Genomic DNA, 26,971 nt, shown 5'->3' on the forward strand with positions numbered 1-26,971 from the left:
ACAAATGAATGCTTCCCTTCTCCCTTCCGCTCTAAAAATCAATCAACCAATCAAACCCTGGCTGGATAGCTCAGTTGCTTGGTTGCAGCATTGTTTCAGCACAGAGGTTGCTGGTTCAATTCCCTGGTCAGGGCACTTACAGGAGCAGCTTGATGTTCCTGTCTCTCAATCCCCGCCTCTCAAAAAAAAAAAAAAAAAAGAGAAAGATATATTTTAAGCCTCATTATTAGAAGGGATTTTTTTTTTTAGAGTTTATTTATTCATTTTCGAAGACAGAGATAGAGATGGGGGGGAGGAGCAGGAAGCATCAACTCCCATATGTGCCTTGACCAGGCAAGCCCAGGGTTTCGAACCAGCGACCTCAGTGTTCCAGGTTGACGCTTTATCCATTGCGCCACCACAGGTTAGGCCTAGAAGGGATTTTAATACTGAACTTATTAGCAGCAGATTCGAATTTTAATTCCTTAGTTCAAAATCTGTAAGAATCAGAAATGAGGTGATTAATTTGGGGCACCCTTTACTACTCACCTCTCTAGTGCCAGGTCAGCTGTACCTGCAGCTACGTTCTGACTCAGGTTGTTATGCAGGGAAACCCTCCTGTCTTAGGGGATGACTCAGGGAGAAAGGCTGCGTGACCTCACCATCCCCCCTGGACACACACCCTGCTTTCCTGAGGGGCACTATTATATTCTTTCTTTATTGGCTGTCCTGGTATAATACAAATCTGCAAGTTTAGATACAAAAGAATCTGGAAATAAAAGATAGAAAAGTACCCACCAGGCACCCCACCCACTTCTTCCGGACCCCTCCCCAGCGGACACCAATGTGAGGTAACTGAGCATCTCCTTCCCCTTCCTCCTACCCCACTTCCTGGGCCCCAAACTTGGCCCCTGCCCCCAAGAGACCTTGGCCCAAGGAAGATATAGGCTCCCGAAGGGGGAGGGGGTAATAGTGGTGAGCACAGCATTGGCAGTGAACGCAGAGGGTGGGCAGAGGGAAGCCCTTTGCTTGTGCTGTGTATGGGGGAGGTGACCGGTGTGGGGCTCAAGAGGGCCCCTAAGGGGGCATCCCTCCCCCATCCCACCCAACACTAGAAGGTGGAAGGTCAACAACAGAAACTGGAAAAGGTAGCTTGAACTGAGAACACGCACTGGGACTGTGGCCCTTCCCCATGTCTCGGGTAGGGAGAAAGGAGCATTGCCAGCCTAAGTCTGGCAGTGAAATGGATCCCTTAGCCAGGCTGGGTACATCCCTGAATTCCGTCCTGCCGCAACCTGGGTGTCACAATGTTGGTTCTGTAGTGGCTGTGGGGGTGGCTGAGAGAATGGACTAGAGGGTATGTTGAGGGGCACAGCCCCAGGGAGCAGGATGAGGGGAGAGGTTGGACCTCCACTCCCAGGTGTGGGGCACCTGGAGATTACGGGGTGGGCAGGGCGGCCTGGGCTACAGTTCAATCTCGAAGGTCTTTTGCAGGTCACCCGAGAAGGGGTTAGAAGGCTTCTCTGCAGTGGGTTTGCCTTCTAATGCTGCCCACTGCGCCTCAAAGGGGTCCAACTCAGGGGCTGGGGCAGGGGCTGGCTCTGGGGGCCAGGCTGCCTCACTGGGGCTTGGGCGGGCCTGGCCCCCAGGGGCACTGGAGGCAGCTGGGGGTGGGAAGGCCCCGGCTTTTCCGAGCAAGGTGGCGGGCTGGGGCTGGAGTTGGACAGCGGAGCAGAAGGCATTGGCCACCATTTGTGAGGGTGTGATGCCCACCACAGGCACGCGGGGCATGGGTGGGTAGCCCAAGCCCGGGTAGGTGGGCACAAAAGGTGGCTGCATGTGTGGGGGCGGCAGAAACAGGGCCACCTGGGCAGGTGCAGCATCAAAGGGCCCCATGGGGGCCGGGAAGGGGTGCAGGGGAGGCGGTACGGCAGGCACCGAGGACACGTGCTGCTGCTGCTGCTGCGCTCTGGCCACCTGGGACACCTCTTCCAGCCACCTCTCGGCCTCTGAGGGGGTCCGCTTGTGCCCAGGCTGGAAGGCAGCTGCTGGAGACACCGAGGGCTCGCCCCAGGCAGAAGTCCCTGGACAGAGGAGATGGCAGGTAAGGGCATGGGCTGCGTGGGGAAGAACCCGAGGCTGGGGTCAGGCTCTGGAGCCAGGCCACCGTGCAGTGGTTCTGCAGTGCTGACAAAATACAGTTCTGAGACTCCAGGCCCAAGATGGAAACGTATAGGCCAGACTGACAACCACCCGGCTGGCTTCGCTTCTGGTGGGTCAATGCCAAACCTGTTATTAACGATTAATATCACCCTTGCTTCTAATATTTTGAGAATGTTTTGTTTTAGGAGGCTCAAATTGTAAGACTCCATGGATCTTTCTCAGACTGTCCTATTCTAACATAAAGAGCAAGGTTCGATGGTTTTAAGTTTGTGTTTTCTAAGATTCCAGAGTTTTTAATTTACATTGTTTGCAATTCTAAGGTATTCCCATGTCCTTAAGGTAATTCCATGGTGCTGTTTCTAAGTCAGCCCTCTTCTAAAGGTCTGAGGCTCCAAGGTTTTATGGTTCCAAATCTGTTAGATTCAAATATCCTGTGATTCTAAGACTGTAGGTTTCTAAATTTTATTATTGTTTTAAATTTTATTTATTCATTATTAGAGAGAGACAGAGAGAGAAGGGGGAAGGAGCAGGAAGCATCAACTCCCATATGTGCCTTGACCAGGCAAGCCCAGGGTTTTGAACCAGCAACCTCAGTGTTCCAGGTCCATGTTTTTATCCACTGCGCCACCTCAAGTCAGGCTCTAAATTTTATTATTCTAAGACAGGAAGGTTTAAAAAATAATACCGGTGTCTAAGATGATCCCATAGCTCTAAAATGAGTCACAGTTCTAAAATGATCCCATAGCTTGAAGATGATCTGTAGATCTAAAGTGATCCCATAGTTCTAAGATGACCCATAATTATAAGATGACCCATGGCCTGGCCTGTGGTGGTGCAGTGGATAGAGCATTGGCCTGGAGTGCTGAGGTCGCCACCCTGGGCTCACCCACCCAAGGCACGTACGACAAGAAACAAGCAAGCAACGAGCAATTAAACTGAAGCAACTGGGCCTGGCCGGTTGGCTCAGCAGTAGAGCATCGGCCTGGCGTGCGGGGGACTCCGGTTCGATTCCCGGCCAGGGCACATAGGAGAAGCGCCCATTTGCTTCTCCACCCCCCCCTCCTTCCTCTCTGTCTCTCTCTTCCCCTCCCGCAGCCAAGGCTCCATTGGAGCAAAGATGGCCCGGGCGCTGGGGATGGCTCCTTGGCCTCTGCCCCAGGCACTAGAGTGGCTCTGGTCGCAACAGAGCTTTGCCCCTGGTGGGCGTGCTGGGTGGGTCCCGGTCGGGCGCATGAGGGAGTCTGTCTGACTGTCTCTCCCTGTTTCCAGCTTCAGAAAAATACAAAAAAAAATAAAATAAAATAAAAAATAAACTGAAGCAACTATGAGTTGATACTTCTCGCTACCCCCCCTCATCACCTCCTCTCTCTGTGAAATCAATAAATAAAATCTTATAAAAGAAGAAAAAAGAAAAAAGATGACGCATGGTCCTAAGCTTGTAGGATGGCCCTCCATGAAGCCAGAGAGCGCAGGACCGGAGAGGTGCCACAGCGTCTGCCCCAGGAGAGGGCGGGGCTTACCTGCTGAGGCCGGAGGTGGCGGCCCTGGTGCACCAGCACTGGCGAACGACGAGCTGATCTGTGTGCACAGAGCACTGATGCTGTCGCTGTCACTGGTACCAGGAGGCTCCATCTCAGGCACTGGAAAATCCGGGAAAGGCGGCAGTCAGTGGACAGGCCCAGACCCTGTTCTTGACCCCTTCGCCCTCAAGTGACCCTCTCATAAGGTGTGTGGGTCAGTGGGTCCACTCTGCAGTAACTAATTGGCCATGCTCACAAAAATGTTAACTGTGCATATATGTGTGAGAATTTGAGTGGTACAAGTAGTGTACGACACTAGTGGAGACAAGAGACTATTCCATGATGTGACTGCTGCTGGATCCACAAGCTAAATCAGGGCAAAACAGAGATTGCTTCCTGTAAATCCCCAGAGACTGTCCGACTGGCCCGTCTCCTATGCCCCAGGTGTGCTGGTCCCTGGAACAGGTCCCTGCTGAGCCCTGGGTAAGTATGTAAGGTGCTTCTCCTTATCTGGGGTGGCCAAGCCCTAGTACTCCATCCATCTTGGCCTGTCCTATATATGACCCCTTAGGGCCTGCCACGTGGGCAGAGGATACCCATGTTTTCTTGTTGCTGCCCAAGGTGTGCCTCATGTGTAAGTCCCCTTAATAAACTCTGTTTGTTTGTTTGGTTTTTTGTGTGACAGAGACACAGAGAGAGAGACAGAAAGGGTACAGACAGACAGGATGGGAAAGATAAGAAGCATCAACTCTTTGTTGCAGCACCTCAGTTGTTAATTGATTGCTTTCTCATATGTGCCTTGACCAGGGGGCTACAGCAGAGCGAGTAATCCCTTGCTCAAGCCAGAGACATTTGGCCTCAAGCCAGCTACCATAGGGTCATGTCTATGACCCCACACTCAAACCAGTGACCCCAAGCTCAATCCAGGTGAGCCCACGCTCAAGCTAGGTGAGCCCACGCTCAAGCCGAATGAGCCCGCACTCAAGCCGGATGAACCCATGCTCAAGCCGGCAACCTCGGGGTTTTGAACCTGGGTCCTCCTCATCCCAGTCTGATGCTCTATCCACTGTGCCTGGTCAGGCAATCCCCTTAATAAACTCTTGATGTAGTGAGGGAATTGTCAGTCTCTTTCTCTGGTCTCTTGGCCCCGGGAAATTTTCCCAACAATTGTATGGCAGACAGTCACAGGGAGCCCAAGTCAAGAAAGACCTGAAGGAGGACCTGTTTATAGCCACAAGCTAGAAGAAATATTTAATGATATATATTAAAAATGTTTAACCATATGGAAAGAGCACTGACCAGTCAGAATGGATGTTGGCTACACTACTGGTTCACCAGCTGGGGATCATTTGTCTTGCTTTGGGTGGCAAAATGGGGCCTGTCCACCTGACCTGGACTGGCCTATAACATATATCCTGAGGGCAGAGATGCATCTGTGCCAGGAAGACACTGAGCAGGTATGGTGGCCTCATGAGCACTTGGGATAAGCAAAGGTACCGTCTGAATAAACAGCAGAGGACCACCAAGTATGATGTGTGACAAGTGCCTGTGACATCCAGCAAGTGTCTGTCTCCAAGGACGCATGTGTAATGCTCCAACGAACATGAGGAAGAAACTGACTGTAGGAGTCAGCAGGTGTGACACAGGGATGCACAGGTGGGAGAGTACTTGGTTTCCACGTCAATCACAGATGATGTGTGTTAGTCCAAATGAGCGTGCAGCTCCTGAGGGTATGGCAGAGTGTGACTAAAATCTAGGTGACCTGATTGTGATTCCCAAGTGTGAGCCAATCCACCTGTGTGATAGGCAAGTCTGTTTGCAAGCATGAATGAATTTGCATGAGTGACTTCCAAGTTTGCATTAACCCAGGTGGGTAGCTTGTGAGTGTGTGTAAATCTGGGTGTGTGACTTCTGGATGTGTGCTTTCTAAGTGTGTGTAATTGTAACATCTGATTGTGCCACTTTTAAGAATGTGAATTTGGTGTGCACATGACTAAATTTGTTACTGCAGAGAGTGTGTGAATCTTCAGATTGTGACATCTGTGTGAGTTGGTGAAATTTCTGTGGCAAAGCACATGCAAGCAAGTGAGCAACTGGCCACAGGAGGGTGAGGCTTCCGAATAAAGTCTGGGGAGCCTGCCACCTCTCAGGAAGCATGTGTGACAGCGCTGGGGGGTGTGCTTAAAATCAGGTTGCAAGAGGACAAGCACTGGCATCTGCTCAGCAGTCACCTTCTGGAGTAGCCCAGCCTCCTGGAGACAGACCACCATCTCCCACACCGGTCCCTGAGGCCATGGAGAGGTGTCTCAGACTTGGTGTCTGGAGGCAGGAGAGCAGGCCAGACCACATGACTTCACTGACAGCGGGGAGGAAAGGCAGCCCTCCTGCCTGTCTCCCTCTGGCAAAGTACGGTACTGTGGCCCATGTCTTCTTCCTTTTCCATGGCAGAGATTGCTTTCGATCATGACATATACTACCTCTCTCCTTTCCCTAGCCCATGGCAGACATTGGTAATCAAACATGATGCGTTTTTTCCCCCACTGAACTCTTTGCTCACCTCACCCTTCACCTGGCCTGACCGCATGGCCCTATTGGCCAAATGCTAGAAGACAGAACTGGGCTTTGTAACTCCATTTTCCCTTTGAGCAAAACAAGCTATTTACACTGCCTGTTTCCAAGCTCCACCCATGGCAGACATTGCTAATCAATGATGGTCTAGTCCTCTGCCTACAAGTGACATTACCAATCCACCACCACGCCCCCTGACCCCGTGATTCCCGCGCTCACTTGTGCTCTTCATCTCGTGTTTCCTCTGGCCGAATCCTGGCAGTTTATCACCTTGGGTGAAAACGTAACACTCCTATTGCTCTCTCTTCTCTCTTGCCCACGGCAAACTTTGCTAATTACTCATATCATATGCCACCTGCTTTTCTTTCTTGTTCATGGCAGACATTGTAAGCCATCGCTTTATTCTCCTTGCCCTAGGCAGACAATATTAATTCATCACAATTCTCCATTATTCTCAGCCTGAATTCTTCATCTGGCCAGATCTCATGGCTCTGCCGGCAAATGTTTGCCTGTGGTGTCTCAGTCTCCTCCTGAGCAAAATCCTGGCATCAGTGTAGCCACCCTCCCCCCTTGTCCATGCCAGACTTTGCTAATCAATCATGTATGCCACCTCTCACATTACCCTACCCACAGCGCACATTACTAATTGATCATGTCTTGTGCCACCTTTATTTTACCTTTTGTCCATAACAGACATTGCTAATAGATCATGATTTCTACTACCCCTCTACTCTCCCTGCCAATTGATCCCTTGCCTCCTTGATGAATTGGCAGACACTGCTAATTGATCACAATGTGTTCCACCTCTCTCACCTTTGCAAGTGGCAGACAGTGCTAATTAATCATGGTGCCTGCCACCTGTTCTCTATCTCTTGTAGCACAGACAGTGGTATTGATCCCAGTGTTCCTGTCCACTGAGCCCAGGGCTCACCTGTGCTCTTCACCTGGAAGTCAGTGCGGCGCTGCAGCGTGGATGGCAGCTCATTCAGCCGCAGGCTCAGCTGCCGTTTGAAGGGCGAGTTCTTCTGGCTGAGCGCTGGGAATCCGCGGAAGGAGCCCTGGCGGACCAGCTGCTCCAGCGGGGCATGGCGGCGGGGGATGGCGGCTGCCGTGGTGCCTGCGGCCACGGGGGTGCCTGCCTCCCCCTTCTCACCCGGGGATGTGGTAGCTGGTGTCGGGGACATGTGCCCAGGCTGGGCAGGGCCAGGCGCCACGGTGGGGGCAGCTGCTGCCTCTGCTGGAGACATGGGGGAGACAGGTGGTCAGATATCTCACCTTGGCATTCGAGGCTCTCCCACCTGGCCCCCTTGACCTTTCCCCAAGGCTGCCCTCCTCACCCAATGTACTCTGCTCTCAAGACAGGCTGTCAGGGCCTTGAATGTCCCTCACCCCCACCCAAATCAAGGCCACTTTCTCCAGGAGGCCCTTGAGAAACTGCCCCCCAGTATGACCTTCTGTGTCTCTCTAGCTTTCTGCCAATGTTCTCCTCTGCTGTTCCCGATATTTCCCTTATGAAACCCTGTTTCCTTTTCTGATTAATTTAATGTACACATTTGGTGCATGACTAAGTCGTCAGGCCTTATTCCAAGTGCTTTGCAATCGTTAACTCATTCGATCTTCACAGCTACCTAATGAAGTCAATACTACCAGGATCCCCGTTTTACAGATGTGGAAGCTGAGGCCCAGCAACTGTAAGTGACTTGCCTAAGCCACAGTGCTAGCAAGAGGTAGGCTGACTCCGGAGTTGGTAGTCCAAATGATTACCCTAATCTGTCTCTCCCTCTGGCTTGGTCTGTCCATGTAATGCTGTTTTTGTCTGTCATTCTGTCTGCTCCTCTCTCTGTCTTTCTACCACCCACCATTCTTCCCACTTCAAGTACCTCCTCCCTTCCTCAAGTTGCTACCCATCCTTCTAGATGTAGCTTAGCACACTTCTTCATCTGGGTAGCTTTCCAGATCTTTCCAGCCCCTCCGCCTGGGTTCTCTCCACCCTGGGACTGTCCTCTGTCCTCTGAGGGACACCTGTCCTCCCACTCAGCACAAGACGTACTCTTCAATGGCAGGGTCCCCTCACTACTGCCAAAACACCCCATCCCCGGCCAGGGCCTCATCCAAGCTGCAGCCTGAATGATGCTGAGATTAAATTTGGGCCCAGAGAGGTCAGGGAGGTCACCCAGCATTTCTTTTCCCATCTTCCAGGTTGAGACAGTGAGGCTCTCTGCTCTCTCCCAGGCCTGGCCCAGGGCCATGGAAACAGTGTGGGACAGGTTGGAACCAGGAAACCACCTCTGCACTCCCCTCACCCCCTTCACTGTGTGATCTCAGGAGTCCCCTCCAATCTCTGGGCCCTAGTTTCGGAACTGTAAACCTGAAATAAACATCTCTCTGCTGCCCCCTACCCAGCCCAGGCCACATGAAAGGGTCAGTTGAGGCAGTAAATGTTCCACGCTTTGCAATCCGACAAAAGCTAGGAAAAAACTTCCTGGGAACGCACACTGCTGCATTCAGGGAAAGGCTCCTTGTACAAGTGTGGTGCCTCGAGACTGGACTCAGTGCACCCACAGCAAAACTCCACGTGATCCTTTCAGCAAATCATAACGCACTTGGAGACTCTCATTTTGCTGTGCAAGCTGTGAAATACTGTCTACAACACAAAGTACCTGAGTTCTGTACTATCAGAGGTAGATTTAACGGCGGGCGCACCAGGCGCGCGCCCTGGAACCAACTTCTGAAGGGCCCCGCAAAACCCCAACTTTACACTTTTCTCTAATGACACCAAGTTTGGTTTCATATGTGCAATTTTAACATTAATAGTACATAATATTTGTTATTTATTTAAAAATATGGGCCTAATCCTGGCCAGCTAGCTCAGCAGTGAGCGTCAACCCAGTGTGTGGAAGTTCCAGATTCAATTCCCAGCCAGGGCACACAGGAGAAGTGCTCATCTGCTTCCCCACCCCTCCCCCTCTCCCTTCTCTCTCTCTCTCTCTCTCTCTCTGTCTCTCTTCCCCTCCTGCAGCCAAGGCTCCATTGGAATAAAGTTGGCCCAGGTGCTGAGGACGGCTCCATGGCCTCCACCTCAGGTGCTAGGATGGCTCCAGTTGCAACGGTGCAACACCTTGAATGGGCAGAGCATCGCCCCCTAGCAAGTATGCCGAGTGGATCCTGGTCTGGTGCATGCGGGGGTCTGCCTCCCCACTTCTCATTTCATAAAAAATAAAAAAAATGAAAAATATATATATATACACACATATATATATGTGTGTGTATATATATATACATATACATATATATATGGGTCTGACTAGGCAGTGGTGCAGTCGAGTTGGTAGTCCAACTCCAGAGTGTCAGACGCCGAGGACCTAGGTTCGAAACTCTAAGGTCGCCAGCTTGAGCATATGCTCATCTGGTTTGAACAAGGCTCACCAGCTTGAGCTCAAGGTCACTGGCTTGAAAAAGGGGTTTCTTGGTCTGCTGTAGCCCCCTGGTCAAGGCACATATGAGAAAGCAATCAATGAACAACTAAGGTGCCACAACGAAGAACTGATGCTTCTCATCTCTCTCCTTTCCTGTCTGTCCCTATCTGTCTCTCTGTCACACACACAAAAATATATGGTTAATCTGTCTCTCTCTTTTTTTTTAAGGGGCCCAATATTTTCTTCTGTGCCCGGGGCCTCAACTGATCTTAATCTGCCTCTGTATACTATCCTTTGGAAATAGCAAAACCCTTTGCAACCTCTAAAGCAGGGGTTGGGAACCTATGGCTTGTGAGCCAGATGTGGCTCTTTTGATGGCTGCATCTGACTCGCAGACAAATCTTTAATAAAAAAAAATAATAACGTTATAAATATAAAACATTCTCATGTATTACAATCCATTCATTTCCTACCGCTCATGTTAATGGTTGCGGATGGCTGGAGCCAATCACAGCTGTCCTCCGGGACAACACCAAATTTTTATTGGATAATGCGTAAAGTACATGGGTCGTTGTATGGCTCTCATGGAATTACATTTTAAAATATGAGGTGTTCATGGCTCTCTTAGCCAAAAAGTTTCCAGACCCCTGCATATGACAACTGTCTTTGTGAACTCTAACCTCCTATATTAACAATAAAGAAAAACCTGTAGCCTGACCTGTGGTGGCGCAGTGGATAGAGTGTTGACCTGGAATGCTGAGGTCCCTGGTTCGAAACCCTGAGCTTGCCTGATCAAGCCACATATGACAACCAATTAATGAACTGAAGTGAAGTAACTATGAGGTGATACTTCTTGTTTCCACCCCCCTATAAAATTGATAAATAAAATCTTAAAAAAAAAAGAAAACATCTGTTAATGTGAAGGACTGTGTAAGTACTTAGTGTGTTCTTTGTAAACAATAACACAACAAAAAACCAGGCCCTTTGTTAACTTCCTTTTGTAATCTGCTTTGCTGATGATTAAATTCTTTGCGGATTCTAAATAGATAATGTAAACAGTAAGATATTTTGTAAGCTGTGAAGAACTGTAAATGTGTCAAGGTTTTATTTTTTAAAATATTTTTAGAAGACTATTCATTTTAGAGAGGGGAGAGGGAGGGAGAGAAAGAGAAAGAAGAGAGAAAGGGAGGGAGGAGCAGGAAGCATCAACTCCCATATGTGCCTTGACCAGGCAAGCCCAGGGTTTCGAACTGGCAACCTCAGCATTTCAGGTCAATGCTTTATCCACTGCGCCACCACAGGTCAAGGAGATTTAAAAATGGTCATGTAGTTTACGCATAAAAATATACTTTGTAAACTCTAATATTTTAGTGAGTGATAAAAATTTCTGTTTTCCTAACATTTCAGTTAGAAATATTTTAAACTTACAGAAAAGATATAGTAATGGATCAATAAGCCTGCAGGTTCTCTTAACCTCCAGTCCCACAGTGTTAACATTTTACCATTTTCTCTCTCCCTCCTTTCATAATTCTTTTCCTACCATTTAAGAGGAACTTGCAGCCTGACCAGGTGGTGGTGCAGTGGATAGAATGTTGGACTGGGATGCAGAGGACCCAGGTTCGAGACCCCGAGGTTGCCAGCTTGAGCACGGGCTCATCCAGTTTGAGCTAAGGCTCACCAGCTTGAACCCAAGGTTGCTGGTTTGAGCAAGGGGTCACTCGGTCTGCTGTAGCCCCCCAGGTCAAAGGCACATATGAGAAAGCAGTCAATGAACAATTAAGGAGACTAAGGAGCCGCAACAAAGAATTGATGCTTCTCATCTCTCTCCGTTCCTGTCTGTCTGTCCCTATCTATCCCTCTCTCTGACTCTCTCTCTCTCTCTGTCAAAAAAAAAAAAAAAAAAAAAAAAAAAAAGAGAGGAACTTGTAGACAACTTAATGCCAAAACCATGAACATATACCTCCTAAGAACAAGGACAGTCTACACAATTACAATATAATTTCTCACTTGGGAAATTTAACCTGGGTACGGTGCCATTAGCCAATCTACAGTCCATATCCAGTTTCTCCAACTGCTCAATCACATCCTTTTTTATGTACATCCAGGATCCAACTCAGGACCACACACTGCATTTATCAATATGTCAGATCTCTCCAATGTCCTTTATCTGGAACAGTTCCCAATGGTAAGTTTTAGTCAATGTTAAGCAGTATTTTAATTAATTAATTTATTTATTTATTGTGACAGAGACAGAGAGAGGGACAGATAGGGACAGACAGATAGGAAGGGAGAGAGATGAGAAGCATCAATTCTTTGTTGCGGCTCCTTAGTCTCCTTAATTGTTCATTGATTGCTTTCTCATATGTACCTTGATCAGGGGGCTACAGCAGAGCAAGTGACCCCTTGCTCAAGCCAGTGACCTTGAGCTCAAGCCAGTGACCTTGGGCTTCAAGCCAGTGAGCTTCGGCTCAAGCCAGCAACCATGGGGTCATGTCTATGATCCCATGCTCAAGCCAGCGACCCCACACTCAAGCTGGTGAGACCCCCACTCAAGCTGGATGAGCCCGTGCTCAAGCTGGCAACCTTGGGGTTTTGAACCTGGGTCCTCCGGGTCCCAGTCTGGCGCTCTATCCACTGTGCCACCACCTGGTCAGGCCAGTATTTTTATTTTTTTAATGTTTATTTTATTGATTTTAGAGACAGGGAACAAGAAGAGACACAGGAATATCAATCTGTTCCTGTATGTGCCCTGACCAGGAATCGAACTGGCAACCTCTGTACTTCGGGTCGATGCTCTAACCAACTGAGGTATCCCACTAGGTATTAAGTAATGTTTCTAAAAAATTAAAAACTAGATCTTCAGAAAAAAAAATAATTAAATTACACTGTGATTTAGCATATAATATACTTATGTATAAAATACCAATTTTTTAAGTTACATAGGTACTTACCATTAACCTAGAATGTTAGTTTATCAGATATTTTTCAAACTTTCTTGATGGCAACCCAGAGTAAGAAATACCTTTTACGTGGTAACCCATTCCACATACACACAAACAAACATACCCACATGCAAATATATATAATAAAAATATCATTATATTATACTTAACTTTAGTACATTTGATATTCTGGTATTTTCTATTTCATTATTTTCATACACAGTTTGAAAAGCCTGGGAAGCTATCTGAATTGGCAGGTAATAAAGCACTCTGTGAGCTTTGCTGGGTTTGTGGTCTACAGAATATCGCCCAACGAACTAAAGTGAGCTTTATAAACTGTAATCCAACTTTGTGCTTAGTGCTCTGCTCTGTAAACTGTGGAGTCCCTGCACCTCTGCGGCTTTCCCTGCAAACCGGACCCATGGCCCCACCCACGCCCCCTCTGTGCCCAGCCCTGCCCTCTAGGTAGCACCCACCTTTCTTTTTATCTGGGGCCTCTCGCTCAGCGGGCCGCCCACCCCCAGACAGGCGGAAGGAGCCCTCGCGGGCAAAGCTGGTGCGGCTAGCGTCAAAGGTAGCCGTTACCCCACATTCCTTCTCCCGCCGCTGTTTCCTCTCCAGGCAGGCGGCAAAAGCACAGCCCACAGCGTGGCTCAGCCTCTCGCCCTATGGGAAGAGGATGGGGGGTGGGGTTAGACATGCTGAGTTGTGCAGACTGGATACCAGGAGCCCTGGGCTCCAGCAGCTAGGTCTTGGGTGACCCAGGACAATACCTCCACCTCTCTGGGCCTCAGTGGACAACTGTACCTAGAGGGATACAAATGATAGCCCTAATTGATAAAAGCCAGAAACAAGAGTTCAGTACCATAGAAATCTTTCAAAAATTTAAAAACAGAGCTGCCACACAACCCAGCTATTCCACTTCTGGCTATTTACCCAAAGAATACAAAAACATTCATTGGGAATATATATGCTCCCCTATGTTCCTTGCAGCATTATTTACAAAAGCCAAGATCTGGACGCAACCTAGGTGTCATCAATAGATAAATGGACAAAGAAGATGTGGTGTATAGATACAGTGGAGTATTACTCAGCCCTAAAAAGTGAAATCTTGCTATTTGCAACATGGATGAACCTAGAGGGCATTGTGTTGAGTGAAATAAACCAGAGAGAGAAAGAAAAACCATACAATTTCACTTATATGTAGAATCTAAAAAACAAAATAAATGAGCAAACAACAACAAAAAACGGGGTGGGGAGAGGTGGAGGAGGGTAAGAGGGGGGTAGATGGTGATGGTGGAAAACTTGACCTGGGATGGTGAACACACAGTGCAGTGTACAAATACATGATGTATTATGGAGTTGTACACCTAAAACCTATGTAACTTTGTTAACCAATGTCACCCCAATAAATTTAATAAAAACAACAACGAAAAACAGAAACAGGTCAAAAGATACAGAGAACAAGCTGATGGTTGACAAAGTGAAGGGGATGGGGGAATAAAAATTATTTTATTTTCTTATTTAGAAATTAAATTTAAAGGAGTGACATTGGTCCATAAGAATACGTAGATTTGCCCTGGCCAGTTGGCTCAGCGGTAGAGCGTCGGCCTGGTGTGCGGGGGACCCGGGTTCGATTCCCGGCCAGGGCACATAGGAGAAGCGCCCATTTGCTTCTCCACCCCCCCCCTTCCTCTCTGTCTCTCTCTTCCCCTCCCACAGCCAAGGCTCCATTGGAGCAAAGATGGCCCGGGCGCTGGGGATGGCTCCTTGGCCTCTGCCCCAGGCGCTAGAGTGGCTCTGGTCGCAGCAGAGCGACACCCGGAGGGGCAGAGCATCGCCCCCTGGTGGGCAGAGCGTCGCCCCTGGTGGGCGTGCCGAGTGGATCCCGGTCGGGCGCATGCAGGAGTCTGTCTGACTGTCTCTCCCCGTTTCCAGTTTCAGAAAAATACCAAAAAAAAAAAAAAAAAAGAATACGTAGATTTCAGGTAACCATTTCTATAGAATTTCAACTGTTGATTGCATTATGTGCCCACCACCCAAAGTCACATCATTTTCCATCTCCATGTATTTGTCCCTCTTTACTCCCCTCCCCTCTCCTTTATCCCCTTCCCCCCTGGTAACTACTTCACTTTTATGTGTGGATGTGAATTAAAAAAAGAAAAATGTGCAATACTCGCCCTGGCCAGTTTGCTCAATGGATAGAGCACTGGCCCAGAATATGGATGTCCCAGGTTTGATTCCCGGTCAGGGCACACAAGAGAAGCAACTATCTGTTTCTCTCCCCCTTCCTCCCTCCCTTTTCTCTCTCTTCCCCTCCCACAGGCAGTGGCTTGATTGGTTCAGGTGCTGAGAGTAGCTCGGTCGGTCTGAGCACATCAGCCTCAGGTGCTAAAACTAGCTTGGCTGATTTGAGTATTGGCCTCAGACAGCAGTTACCAGGTGGATTCAGGTTAGGGCGTGTGCAGGAGTCTGTCTCACTATCTCCCCTCCTCTCACTTAAAAATAAAAGAAAGAAAGAGAGTACAATACTGTATGTTTCCATTTATATGAAGTTCTAAAGTAGGCAAAACTAATCTATGGTGAAAAAGGTCAGAATAGTGACTGTTTCTTAGGGGGTAGGGTGGGGATTGGCTGGGATGGACTGGGATGGTGGTCATGTTCTCTAGAGCAGTGATTTTCAACCTTTGTTTCTCACGCACTCATAAACTAATTACTAAAGAAAAAGGGGCCCTGACCTCTTCTTCCTTAGTAGCTAATTTATTTGTGCAATAAGATGAAAATGGTTGTATTTAGTCAGGGGCACTGATCTTAGTAATTAGTGTGTGTTTGTGCCATGAAAAAAAAAGGTTCTAGAGCTTGACAGGGGTTTGGGTTCTATAAGTGTATGCAGTTGTCAAAATTCAGCAAAAGTATACCTAAGATTTTTGGACAGTACATGGTTTTTCAAACTAGAAAGCTGGGCGGGAGGCGCTTCCGTCTCCTTCAGTGTCTGAGTGTATACTCAACACAGCACCACAGGGAAGGGGACAACCACGAGGCTTATGATCCCATGAGCAATGGCCAGATCAAAGGGTTCAATCCAGTCTTCAGGGTCAATGATTCAAGATTAATTACATGAATCGACCAAGGCCTACATGGGAAGAAGTGAAAGAACAACTAGAAAAAAAAAGACAGGCTCTAAGGCATTGGATGAACTTGAAGTAAACAATGAATGAGAACTGGAAGAAAGACCCTATAAAAACACAGGGCGAAATTTTTAAGTGGAAATGGAAGCTCACCCCAAAAAAAGGCAGAAAGAAAAAAGAAAAAAAGTCTGGTAGATTTCCTTCCTTCCTTCCTTCCTCCCTCCCTCCCTCCCTCCCTCCCTCCCTCCCTCCCTCCCTCCCTCCCTCCCTCCCTCCCTCCCTCCCTTCCTTCCTTCCTTCCTTCCTTCCTTCCCTCTTTCTCTCTTTCTCTCTCTCTCTCTCTCTCTCTCTTTCTCTCTCTCTCTCTCTCTCTCTTTCTCTCTCTCTCTCTCTCTTTCTTTCTTTCTTTCTCTTTCTTTTCTTTCTTTCTTTCTTTCTTTCTTTCTTTCTCCCTCTCTCTCTCTCTCTCTCTCTCTCTTTCTTTCTTTTTGGTGACAGAGACAGAGAGACAGAGAGACAGAGAGAGGGACAGACAGACAGGAAGGGAGAGAGATGAGAAGCATCAACTCTTTGTTGTGGCTCCTGAGTTGTTCATTGATTACTCTCTCATATGTGCCTTGACTGGGAGGCTACAGCAGACCGAGTGACCCCTTGCTCAAGCCAGCGACCTTAGGCTCAAGCTGGTGAGCTGTGCTCAAATCAGATGAGCCCACGCTCAAGCTGGCGACCTCGGTGTTTTGAACTGGGGTCTTCTGTGTCCCAGTCCGACACTATCCACTGTGCCACTGCCTGGTTAGGCTAGATATTCATCTTCGTCAATATCTGATTCTTCCAGCAGTTCTTTAGATTCTGAAGATGCAGATAAGAAACAAGGAAAAAGGGAAAGAACCATTCACACAAATCTTCAGAAAGCTCCATGTAAGAACCAAATCAGACAGTAAGGAGAGTTAAAAAAAAAAAAAAAAAGTAAAAAGACGCATTCAAGAAAGGAAAGGACATTACAGGACTTGGCAAATAGAGAAAGAGGTATTGGAAGGTAAACCTTTATCACCTGAGTCCTTAGCAGAATCAGATAATATGGAAGAGGTAGGAGGAAAAAAGAAGAAAAGCAGTGAACCAAAAAAAGCAACAGAAAAAAACAAAAAGAAAAAGAAGCATAGGAAACAGTATAAAAAAGAAGGCTGCTAGTTAAAGTCCTGACTCACTGTAACTTTAAGAAAAATCAGACCTGACCAGGTACTGGTGCAGTGAATAGAGCACTGGCCTGGGACACAGAGGGTCCAGGTTCAAAACTCTGAGGTTGCCGGCTTGAGCGCAGGGTCACTGGCTTGAGCTTGGGATCATAGACATGACCCCATGGTCACTGGCTTGAAGCCCAAGGTCACTGGCTCAGCTGGAACCCCCGCCACCCCCCCACACCCGTCAAGGCACATATGAGAAAGCAATCAGTGAACAACGAAGAAGCAATGCTTCTTATCTCTCTCCCTTCCTGTCTGTCCCTATCTGTCCCTCTCTCGTCTCTTGCTAAAAAAAAAGAAAAAAGAAAGAAAAATCAGGATCAAAGTGCAATGTCTGAGGAAATTTCAACTGTAAAAATTATAACATATTTACTAAAATCCTTAAATTTTGTGGTTTTTAAAATTATTTCTGGACTATTCAGTAGCCAGAGATGCCACTGTGTGAAAGGGCCAGCTGCTTGAACAACTTTTTCTCTTCTTTTGCTTAATAATTCTGGGAGATAATACACTACAGGCACACTTAATGGTTGATATTTAGGAATAAAATTAATATATATCTTTTAATTTTTCCATTGATTTTAGAGAAAGAGAGAAGCATCAACTCATTTCACTTAGTTGTTCCATTTAGTTGTGCACTCATTGGTTGCTTCTCCTAAGTCTCCTGAGCAGGGGTTGAACCTATGACCTCTGGTGCGCTGGGTCAATGCTTTATCCACTGAGCTACTCTGCCAGGGCCTAAAGTTAATATTTTTCACTAGAAGTATCTAATGAGAAATCAACAGGAATCGAGTCTGGATACATCATAAAGATGTAAACAGAAGTGACCAGGTGATTCTAGTTAACATTTCTGAAGTAAGAAGTACATTATATTTCAAAATTTTTACTCTGTAGATAAGTGAGTTTTTGTTTCTTGGTTGTTGTTGTTTTTGTGTGTGAGAGAGAGGGACAAACAGGGACAGAGAGACAGGAAGGGAGAAAAATGAAAAGCATGAATTCTTCATTGTGACACCTTAGTTGTTCATTGATTGCTTTCCAATATGTGCCTTGACTGGGGGCTATACTGAAGCCAGTGACCTTGGGCTCAAGCCAGTGACCTTGGGCTTCAAGCCAGTGACCTTTGGGTTCAAGCCAGTGACCATGGGGTCATGTCTATGATACCACGCTCAAACCAGCAACCCCGTGCTCAAGCTGGTGAGCCTGTGCTCAAGCCAGTGACCTTGAGGTTTCTAACCTAGGTTCTCAGCGTCCCAGGCCGACGTTCTTCTATCCACTGTACCACCGCCTGGTCAGGCTAGATAAGTGTATTTTAAAATTTTTTCCCTCTGCCCTGGCTGGATAGCTCAAGTTGGTTAGAGCATCATCCCGAAGCACAGAGGTTCCCGGTTTGATTCTCGGTCAGGGCACATACAAGAGCCGAGTTATGTTCCTATTTCTCTTTCTCTCTCCCTTCCTCTCTCTCTCTAAAAAGAATCAATAAAATATACATTTAAAAAAAATTTAAAAAAAAATTTCCCCCTTGTATACTTTTATTTGCCTGGGAAATGAGCTTTTATGGTTGAGGAGAGTGGTTTGCTCTTTCTTCAGCTAGCAGAATATGGTGCCTTTTATAATCACACACCCTGTTTGGGGGACAGAGCAGTCCTGCTTCAGGAGGAGGTCAGAGCTGGTATGGCAGTCTGCTACCTGGCTAAGTCTAGCTCAGCAACATCCTTGGACTCTGCAGTGTGCTGTTTTCAATGAACCAGAGAAACAGCTTTTATAGCACAAGAAAGCCCCAGAAGCCCTGGGATTTACCTCCAATTCAAAAACACTGAATGATATTTAGCATTGGAATGTGTTACAACATTTGAATTAATTTTGACAATACATACTTTGGCTTTGGAGTAAAGTCATTTCAAATAGACCTTAGTACTTTTTTTTTTTTTTTTACAGAGACAGAGAGAGGGATAGATAGGGACAGACAGACAGGAACAGAGAGAGATGAGAAGCATCAATCTTTAGTTTTTTGTTGCGACACCTTAGTTGTTCATTGATTGCTTTCTCATATGTGCCTTGTCCATGGGGCTACAGCAGACCGAGTAACCCCTTGCTCGAACCAGCAACCTTGGGTCCAAGCTGGTGAGCCTTGCTCAAACCAGATGAGCCCGTGCTCAAGCTGGTGACTTCGGGGTCTCGAACCTGGGTCCTCCGCATCCCAGTCCGACACTCTATCCACTGCGCCACTACCTGGTCAGGCAACCTTGGTACTTTTTGAACTTGATAGCTAAAGATCCTAAATGCATGTTTTATACTGTTAAGTTTTATTTTTTTTATTTATTTATTTATTTATTTATTTATTTTTAAGTGAGAGGAGGGGGAATAGAGAGACATCTTGTATGTACCCTAACCAGGATCCACCTGGCAATCCCCATCAGGGGCTGATGCTCAAACCAACTGAGCTATCCTCAGCACCTCAGGCCAATGCTCAAACCAACTGAGCCACTGTCTGGGAGAGGGGAAGAGAGAGAGAGAGGGAAGAGAGGAAGGGAAAGAGAAGCATGGTCACTTTTCATCTGTTCCCTGGCCAGGGACCAAACCTAGGATGTCCGTATACTGGGCTGATGCTCTATACATTAAGCCCCTGGTCGGCAAACTGTGGCTCACAAGCCACATGAGGCTGTTTGGCCCCTTGAGTGTGGCTCTTCCACAAAATACCACGTGCAGGCGCTACCTCAATAAGGAATGTACCTACCCATATAGTTTAAGTTTAAAAAGTTTGGCTCTCAAAAGAAATTTCAATCGTTGTACTGTTGATATTTGGCTCTGTTGACTAATGAGTTTGCCGACCACTGCACTAAGCCAACTGGCCAGGGCCTACACTGTTAAGTTTTAACCAGCCAGGAAACTTTTATGTAACCAGTAATAGCAATATTTGTATGGCCCTGGCCAGTTGGCTCAATGGTAGAGCGTCGGCCTGGCGTGCGGGAGTCCTGGGTTCGATTCCTGGCCAAGGCACACAGGAGAAGCGCCCATCTGCTTCTCCACCCCACCCCCTCTCTTTCCTCTCTGTCTCTCTCTTCCCCTCCCGCAGCCAAGGCTCCATTGGAGCAAAGATGACCCGGGCACTGGGGATGGCTCTGTGGCCTCTGCCTCAGGCGCTAGAATGGCTCTGATTGTGGCAGAGTGACGCCCCAGATGGGCAGAGAATCGCCCCCTGGTGGGCGTGCCGGGTGGATCCCGGTCGGGTGCATGTGGGAGTCTGTCTGACTGCCTCCCTGTTTCCAACTTCAGAGAAATACAAAAAAGAAAAAATATATATTTATATGAATTTCATTTAGGCTGTAATGTTTAGCTTTTATTAACTTTATTTTTATTTATTTTTCAAATTTAGTTGAGAGAGAAAGAGAGTGAGTGAGAAAGAGACAGGGAGGGCGAGAAGCATCAACTCGTAATTGCTTTCACTTTAGTTGTAAGATGATTGCTTCTCATGTGTGCCTTGACCTGGGCCTTGCCAGTGTCCCCTGGCTCAAGCCTGCGATCATGGGCTTTTCATCCCAGTGACTTTTGGTCTCAAACTGGTAAGCTTTGGGATCATGTGGATAATGCCCCCGATCAAGCCAGTGACCCCATGCTGACGAGCTAGCGCTCATGAGCTCATGCTGGTGACCTTGGAGTTTGGAACCTCAGTGTTCTGGGTTGATGCTTTATCCACTGCACCACCACCAGTCTGGCATAGCTTTTTTTTTTTTTTTTTTTTTTTGGTGACAGAGACAGAGAAAGGGACAGATAGGGACAGACAGACTGGTCGGGAGAGAGATGAGAAGCATCAACTCTTTGTTGCGGCACCTTAGTTTCTCATTCATTGCTTTCTCATATGTGCCTTGACCGGGGGGGCTACAGCAGAGCTTGTGACCCCTTGCTCAAGCCGGCGACCTTGGCTCCAAGCTGGTGAGCCTTGCTCAAACCAGATGAGCCCATGCTCAAACTGGCGACCTCGGGGTCTCGAACCTGGGTCCTCCACGTCCCAGTCCGACGCTCTATCCACTGTGCCACCACCTTGTCAGGCAGGCATAGCTTTTTATTAACTTTTTATTATTGCTATCTTAAATTCCTTAACTTTTTATTATTGCTATCTTAAATTCCTTACTGCATTTAATGGCATTCTTGGCAAGATATTTAGCTTGTGTAAAGCAGGTTTTAGGGTTCTTTCTTTCTTTTCTTTTTGGTAATAGCTTCATATTGAAGCAGAGACATCATATACAAATTGAGTGGCAGGCCTGGTACACTATATAAAAGCTGTTGCCAGAATCTTAGTAAAAATAACATTTTAAAAGACTGTCTTTGTATATTCATAACAAATTATGACAAGTTACACTTCAGTGAAAATTGCATGATTGCTCTGTGTCATTTTACTACGATTTTGTGTCTCATATCTCCTGCTAAATTGGTTACAAGTAATGTTAAAAGAAACTGAAATCATTTTCACTTTGCATTTTTATATAATCAGGTAGCATGAAATATAATTTGATGTACAACTTTGCCTGTTATAGAGGGTGTACTCAGTATAGTAGTATATGCACAAAATATTTATATTTTGGCATGACAAGAGGCTGAATAACAAGCTATTGCACTTTAAAAAAGAGCTGAGCCTGACCAGGCAGTGGTGCAGTAGATGGAGTGTCGGTCTGGGATGCCGAGGGGACAGGTTTGAAACTCTCCAGCTTGAGCACAGAGCTGCCAGTTTGAGTGTGGAATCATAGACACGACCCCATGGTCACTGGCTTGAAGCCCAAGGTCACTGGTTTGAACAAGGGGTCTCTGGCTCAGCTGGATTCCCCCTCCCCGGCCTGGTCAAGGCACATATGAGAAAGCTATCAATGAACAACTAAGGTGCTGCAACTATGAGTTGAATTTTCTCATCTCTCCTTTTTCCTGTCTGTCTGTCTCTCTCTCTAAAAGAAATATAATAAAATAAAAAATAAGCCTGACCAGGTGGTGGCACAGTGGATAGAGTGTCGAACTGGGACGCAGAGGACTCAGGTTCGAAACCCCAAGGTTGCTGGCTTGAGCACGGGCTCATCTGGCTTGATTGCGGGCTCACTTGAGCGTGGGGTCACTGACTTGAATATGGGATCATAGATATGACCCCTGGTCGCTGACTTGAGCCCAAAGGTCGCAGGCTTAAGCAAGAGGTCACAAGCTCTGTTGGAGCCCCTCGGTCAAGGCACATATGAGGAAGCAATCAATGAACAACTTAAGTGCTGCAACTATAAGTTGATCCTTCTCATCTCTCTCCCTTCTTGCCTGTCTCTTTCTCTCTAGCTCTTGCTTAAAATAAAAAGAAAAAAAGATGGACAGATAAGCAAGAGTGAGCATAGACATGTAAATGGCAGGATCTGTGGGGTATGTATAAACATGACTGGTTACTGTACAAGTCTTTTGACTTTTCTGCATGCTTGGAAACATTTTCTAATAAAACACTAGGAGTAAAAATCAACAGTCACTCTCTTCCGAGTGCCTACTTGAGAGGCTCCAAGGCCAGACAGCCCGGATTGATGCTGGCTTCCCATTTTCCAGCTGTGTATTCTCAAGAAAATCACTTCACCTCTCAGTGCCTGAGCCTCCTTATCTCTAAAATGAGGCACTCCCTAACAGCATCTACTTCACAGGGTTACTGCAAGTTACTGTGCCTGAACTGCGGTGGTGCAGTGGGTAAAATGTTGACCTGGAATGCTGAGGTCGCTGGTCGAAACCTTGCGCTTGCCTGTTTAAGGCACATAAGGGAAGCCACAACTATGAGTTAATGCTTCCCATTCCTCTCCCTCCTTCTCTCCCTCACTTCTCACCTTCTCTCTCTCCCGCCATTCTGTAAAAATAAATAAATCTTTAAAAAAAATGAGAAGAATTAGATTCTCCCCACAATAGGCGAAAATCTGCGAAGCAGCAACCCTGTATTTACTTTATTATTTATATATATTTTAAGGCTTTTATAAACCCTCCCACACTCTTATAAACCTCTCCCACACTGTTATTAACCTTTCCCCCACTTATTTTGCTTATTTTACCGCAAAATAATTAAAATAATAAATATATAAAATACCTATATACTGCAAAATCCTGCGATATAGCGAAAAATCTGTGATACAAAATTAGATAGATATATACAATTTAAAAATCTGCAATACAGTGAGACCATGAAAAGTGAACTGCGATATGGCAAGGAACAACTGTATATGCAAGGTACGCAGCACAGAGAAACACCACGTGTCAGTGTAAATGTATCCAGCCTAGGCCGAGCCCTAACTTGCATCCTTTTACAGAATCCTCAGAACAATACCAGAAGGTACACACTTATGAACCTATCTTATAGATGAAGAAACTGAGGCTCAGTTAATACACCCATCATAATGAGTGTCAGAATTTGTATTCTCATGAGATCTGTCAGACTTTGGGTTCATAACCAAGATGTTCAACCACCTCTTAAAGTTAAACTTGGGGACAAAAATTCTCAACAAAGGCCCTGGCCGGTTGGCTCAGTGGTAGAGTGTCGGCCTGGCGTGTGGAGGTCCCGGGTTCGATTCCCGGCCAGGGCACACAGGAGAGGCGCCCATCTGCTTCTCCACCCCTCCCCCTCTCCTTCCTCTCTGTCTCTCTCTTCCCCTCCTGCAGCCGAGGCTCCGCTGGAGCAAAGATGGCCCGGGCGCTGGGAATGGCTCCCCGGCCTCTGCCCCAGGCGCTAGAGTGGCTCTGGTCGCAACAGAGCGACGCCCCGGAGGGGCAGAGCATCGCCCCCTGGTGAGCAGAGCGTCACCCCCTGGTGGGCATGCCGGGTGGATCCTGGTCGGGCGCATGCGGAAGTCTGTCTGACTGTCTCTCCCCGTTTCCGGCTTCAGAAAAATACAGAAAAAAAAAAAATCCTCAACAAAATGCTAGCAAACTGAACCCAGAAGCATATTAAAAAGATTATGCACCATAATCAAGTGAGATTTATCCCAAGAATTCAAGGTTGGTTCTACACATAAAAAGCAATCAGTGTAATACACATTAATAGAATGAAGGGAAAGAAACACATGATCACCTTGACTGATGCAGAAAAAGCATTTGACAACAATCAACAGTCTTTTGTGATTAAAAAAAAAACACCACACTCAACAAACTTGAAGCAGATGGGAACTACTTTCAACCTGACAAAGAACATTTATGAAAAAGTCACAGCTAATATCATACTCAATGGTAAAAAACTGAAAGTTTTCCCCTAAGATGAGGAACAAGACAAGAATAACCGGCCCTGGCCAGTTGGCTCAGTGGTAGAGCGTCGGCCTGGCGTGCAGGGGACCCGGGTTCGATTCCCGGCCAGGGCACATAGGAGAAGCGCCCATTTGCTTCTCCACCCCCATCCCCTCCTTCCTCTCTGTATCTCTCTTCCCCTCCCGCAGCCAAGGCTCCACTGGAGCAAAGATGGCCCGGGCGCTGGGGATGGCTCCTTGGCCTCTGCCCCAGGCACTAGAGTGGCTCTGGTCTCAGCAGAGCGACCCCCCGGAGGGGCAGAGCATCACCCCCTGGTGGGTAGAGCATCGCCCCTGGTGGGCGTGCCGGGTGGATCCCGGTCGGGTGCATGTGGGAATCTGTCTGACTGTCTCTCCCCGTTTCCAGCTTCAGAAAAATACAAAAAAATAAAAAATTAAAAAAAAAAAAGACAAGAATAACCATTTTCATTACTTCTAGTCAACACTATTCTGGAAGTACTAGCCAGAGTAATTAGACAAGAAAAAGAAATAAAAGGCAGCCAAATTAGAAAGGGAGAAGTAAAATTATCTCTACTTGCAGATGACATTATCTTGCATGTAGAATCCTAAAGAAGCCACAAATTATTAGTGTTAATAAATAAATTCAGCACAGTTACAGGATACAAGATCAACAAAAATCAGTTGCATCTATATAGACTAGCAGTGAACAATACAAAAATGAAATTAAGACAACAATTTTATTTACAATAGCATCTAAAAGAACAAAATTGTTAAAGAATAAATACAAAGAAATGAAAGACATATATAATAAAAACAAAACATTGCTAAAAAAAATTTTAAAAGAACTAAATAAATAGAACATCTTGGATTCATTAATTGGAAGACTTCATCTTGTTAAGATGACAATATTTCCCAAAGTGATCTACAGATTTGATGCAATCCCTATCAAAATTCCAGTGGACTCTTACAGAAATAAAACAGCTAATCCTAAAATTTATATGGAATTGCAAGGGACCCAGAATAGCCGAAACAAGTTTGAAAAAGAAAAAAATAGAGGCCCTGGCTGGTTGGCTCAGTGGTAGAGCGTCGGCCTGGTGTGCAGAGGTCCTGGGTTTGATTCCCGGCCAGGGCACACAGGAGAGGTGCCCATCTGCTTCTCCACCCTTCCCCCTCTCCTTCCTCTCTGTCTCTCTCTTCCCCTCCCGCAGCTGAGGCTCCGTTGGAGCAAAGGATGGCCCGGGTGCTGGGGATGGCTCCGTGGCCTCTGCCCCAGGCGCTAGAGTGGCTCTGGTCACGGCAGAGCGACGCCCCGGATGGGCAGAGCATCGTCCCCTGGTGGGCGTGCCGGGTGGATCCCAGTCGGGCGCATGTGGGAGTCTGTCTGACTGCCTCCCCGTTTCCAGCTTCAGAAAAATACAAAAAAAAAAAAAAGAACAAAATAGAATAACTTACACTTTTCAATTGCAAAGCTACAGTAATAGTAATCAAAACAGTGAAACTGGCATAAGGATAAACATATAGACCAATAAAACAGAACTAAGCACCCAGATATATACCCACACATCTACAGTCAACTGATTTGCTTGGCAATATGAGTGCTAAGACTATTCAAGAGAAAGGACAGTTTCTTTAACAAAAGGTGCTGGGACAACAGATACACATATTAAAAAAGGGAAAATGGATCCCTATTTCAGACAACTTACAAAAATTAACTCAAAATGGATCAAAGACCTAAATGTAAGAGCTAAAACTATAAAACTCTTACAATGAAACGGGGTTTTATAAATAAAACATGGATTCTTAGATATGATCAAGAGGATATAAAAAAGAAGAAAAAAAATAGGTAAACTGAACTTCATCAAAATTAATTAAAAAACATTTTTTCAGTGAGAGAGACAGACAGACAGAGAGAGATGAGAAGCATCAACTCATCATTGCAGCCCCTTAGTTGTTCATTGATTGCTTTCTCATATGTGGCTTGAGTAGAAGGCTACAGCTGAGCCAGTGACCTTTGGGCTCAAGCCAGAGACCATAGGGTCATGTCTATGATTCCATGCTCAAGCCGGTGACCCCACACTCAAGCCAGTGACTTTGGGGTTTTGAACCTCGGTCCTCAGTGTCCCAGGTTGATGCTCTATCCACTGCACCACCACCTGGTCATGCAATATTAATAATGTCTTTTCATCAAAGAACACTATCAAGAAAGTGAAAAGACAACCCTAAAATGGGGGAAAATTTTGTGAATCATATAATTGAAAACAGTCTAGAATCCAAATTATATATATAAAGAACTCTTACAATTCAACAATAAAAAGACAATTAAAGAATGAGTAAAGAGTCTGTCCAGGTGGTGGCGCAGTGGATAGAGCGTCAGCCTGGGATGTAGAGGACCCAGGTTTGAGACCCTGAGGTCGCCAGCTTGAGCACGAGCTCATCTGGTTTGAGCAAGGCTCACCAGCTTGGACCCAAGGTTGCTGGCTCAAGCAAGGGATCACTCAGTCTGCTGTAGCCCCCCGGTCAAGGCACATATGAGAAATGAATCAATGAACAAAGGAACCGCAATGAAGAATTGATGTTTCTCACCTCTCTCCCTTCCTGTCTGTCTGTCCCTATCTGTCCCTCTCTGACTCTCCCTGTCTCTGCCACAAAAAAAAAAAAAAAAGGGTAAAGAGACTGACCAGTGGTTTTCAGTGGATAGAGTGAAAACCTGGTACACTGAGGACCCAGGTTTGAAACTCTGAGGTTGCTAGCTTGAGCATAGGCTTACTGGTTTGAATACAGTCTTGCCAAC

General features: G+C 46.6%; 1 protein-coding gene and 1 pseudogene across 4 annotated transcripts in view; one reads left to right on the forward strand and one right to left on the reverse strand.

Annotated features, from left to right (window-relative positions):
• Nucleotides 1-233: 233 nt before the first annotated feature.
• The window catches only part of NUMBL (NUMB like endocytic adaptor protein), a 40,094-nt gene continuing 13,356 nt past the window's right edge, over nucleotides 234-26,971 (reverse strand). For 3 of the 4 annotated variants that reach the window (XM_066350023.1, XM_066350025.1, XM_066350026.1), the window contains exons 7-10: nucleotides 13,065-13,254; nucleotides 7,162-7,467; nucleotides 3,663-3,782; nucleotides 234-2,063 (exon numbers count right to left, since the gene is read on the reverse strand). In XM_066350023.1, coding sequence (XP_066206120.1) covers nucleotides 1,444-2,063; nucleotides 3,663-3,782; nucleotides 7,162-7,467; nucleotides 13,065-13,254 — 1,236 coding nt within the window. In that variant the 3' untranslated portion in view covers nucleotides 234-1,443. The remainder of the gene's footprint in view (nucleotides 2,064-3,662; nucleotides 3,783-7,161; nucleotides 7,468-13,064; nucleotides 13,255-26,971) is intronic. The other variant, XM_066350024.1, reaches the window with a different exon arrangement.
• Nucleotides 15,633-16,926, forward strand: LOC136381058 (protein FAM133B-like; annotated as a pseudogene).

This window comes from Saccopteryx leptura, chromosome 9 (assembly GCF_036850995.1).
Source record: "Saccopteryx leptura isolate mSacLep1 chromosome 9, mSacLep1_pri_phased_curated, whole genome shotgun sequence".
Lineage (NCBI taxonomy): Eukaryota > Metazoa > Chordata > Mammalia > Chiroptera > Emballonuridae > Saccopteryx > Saccopteryx leptura.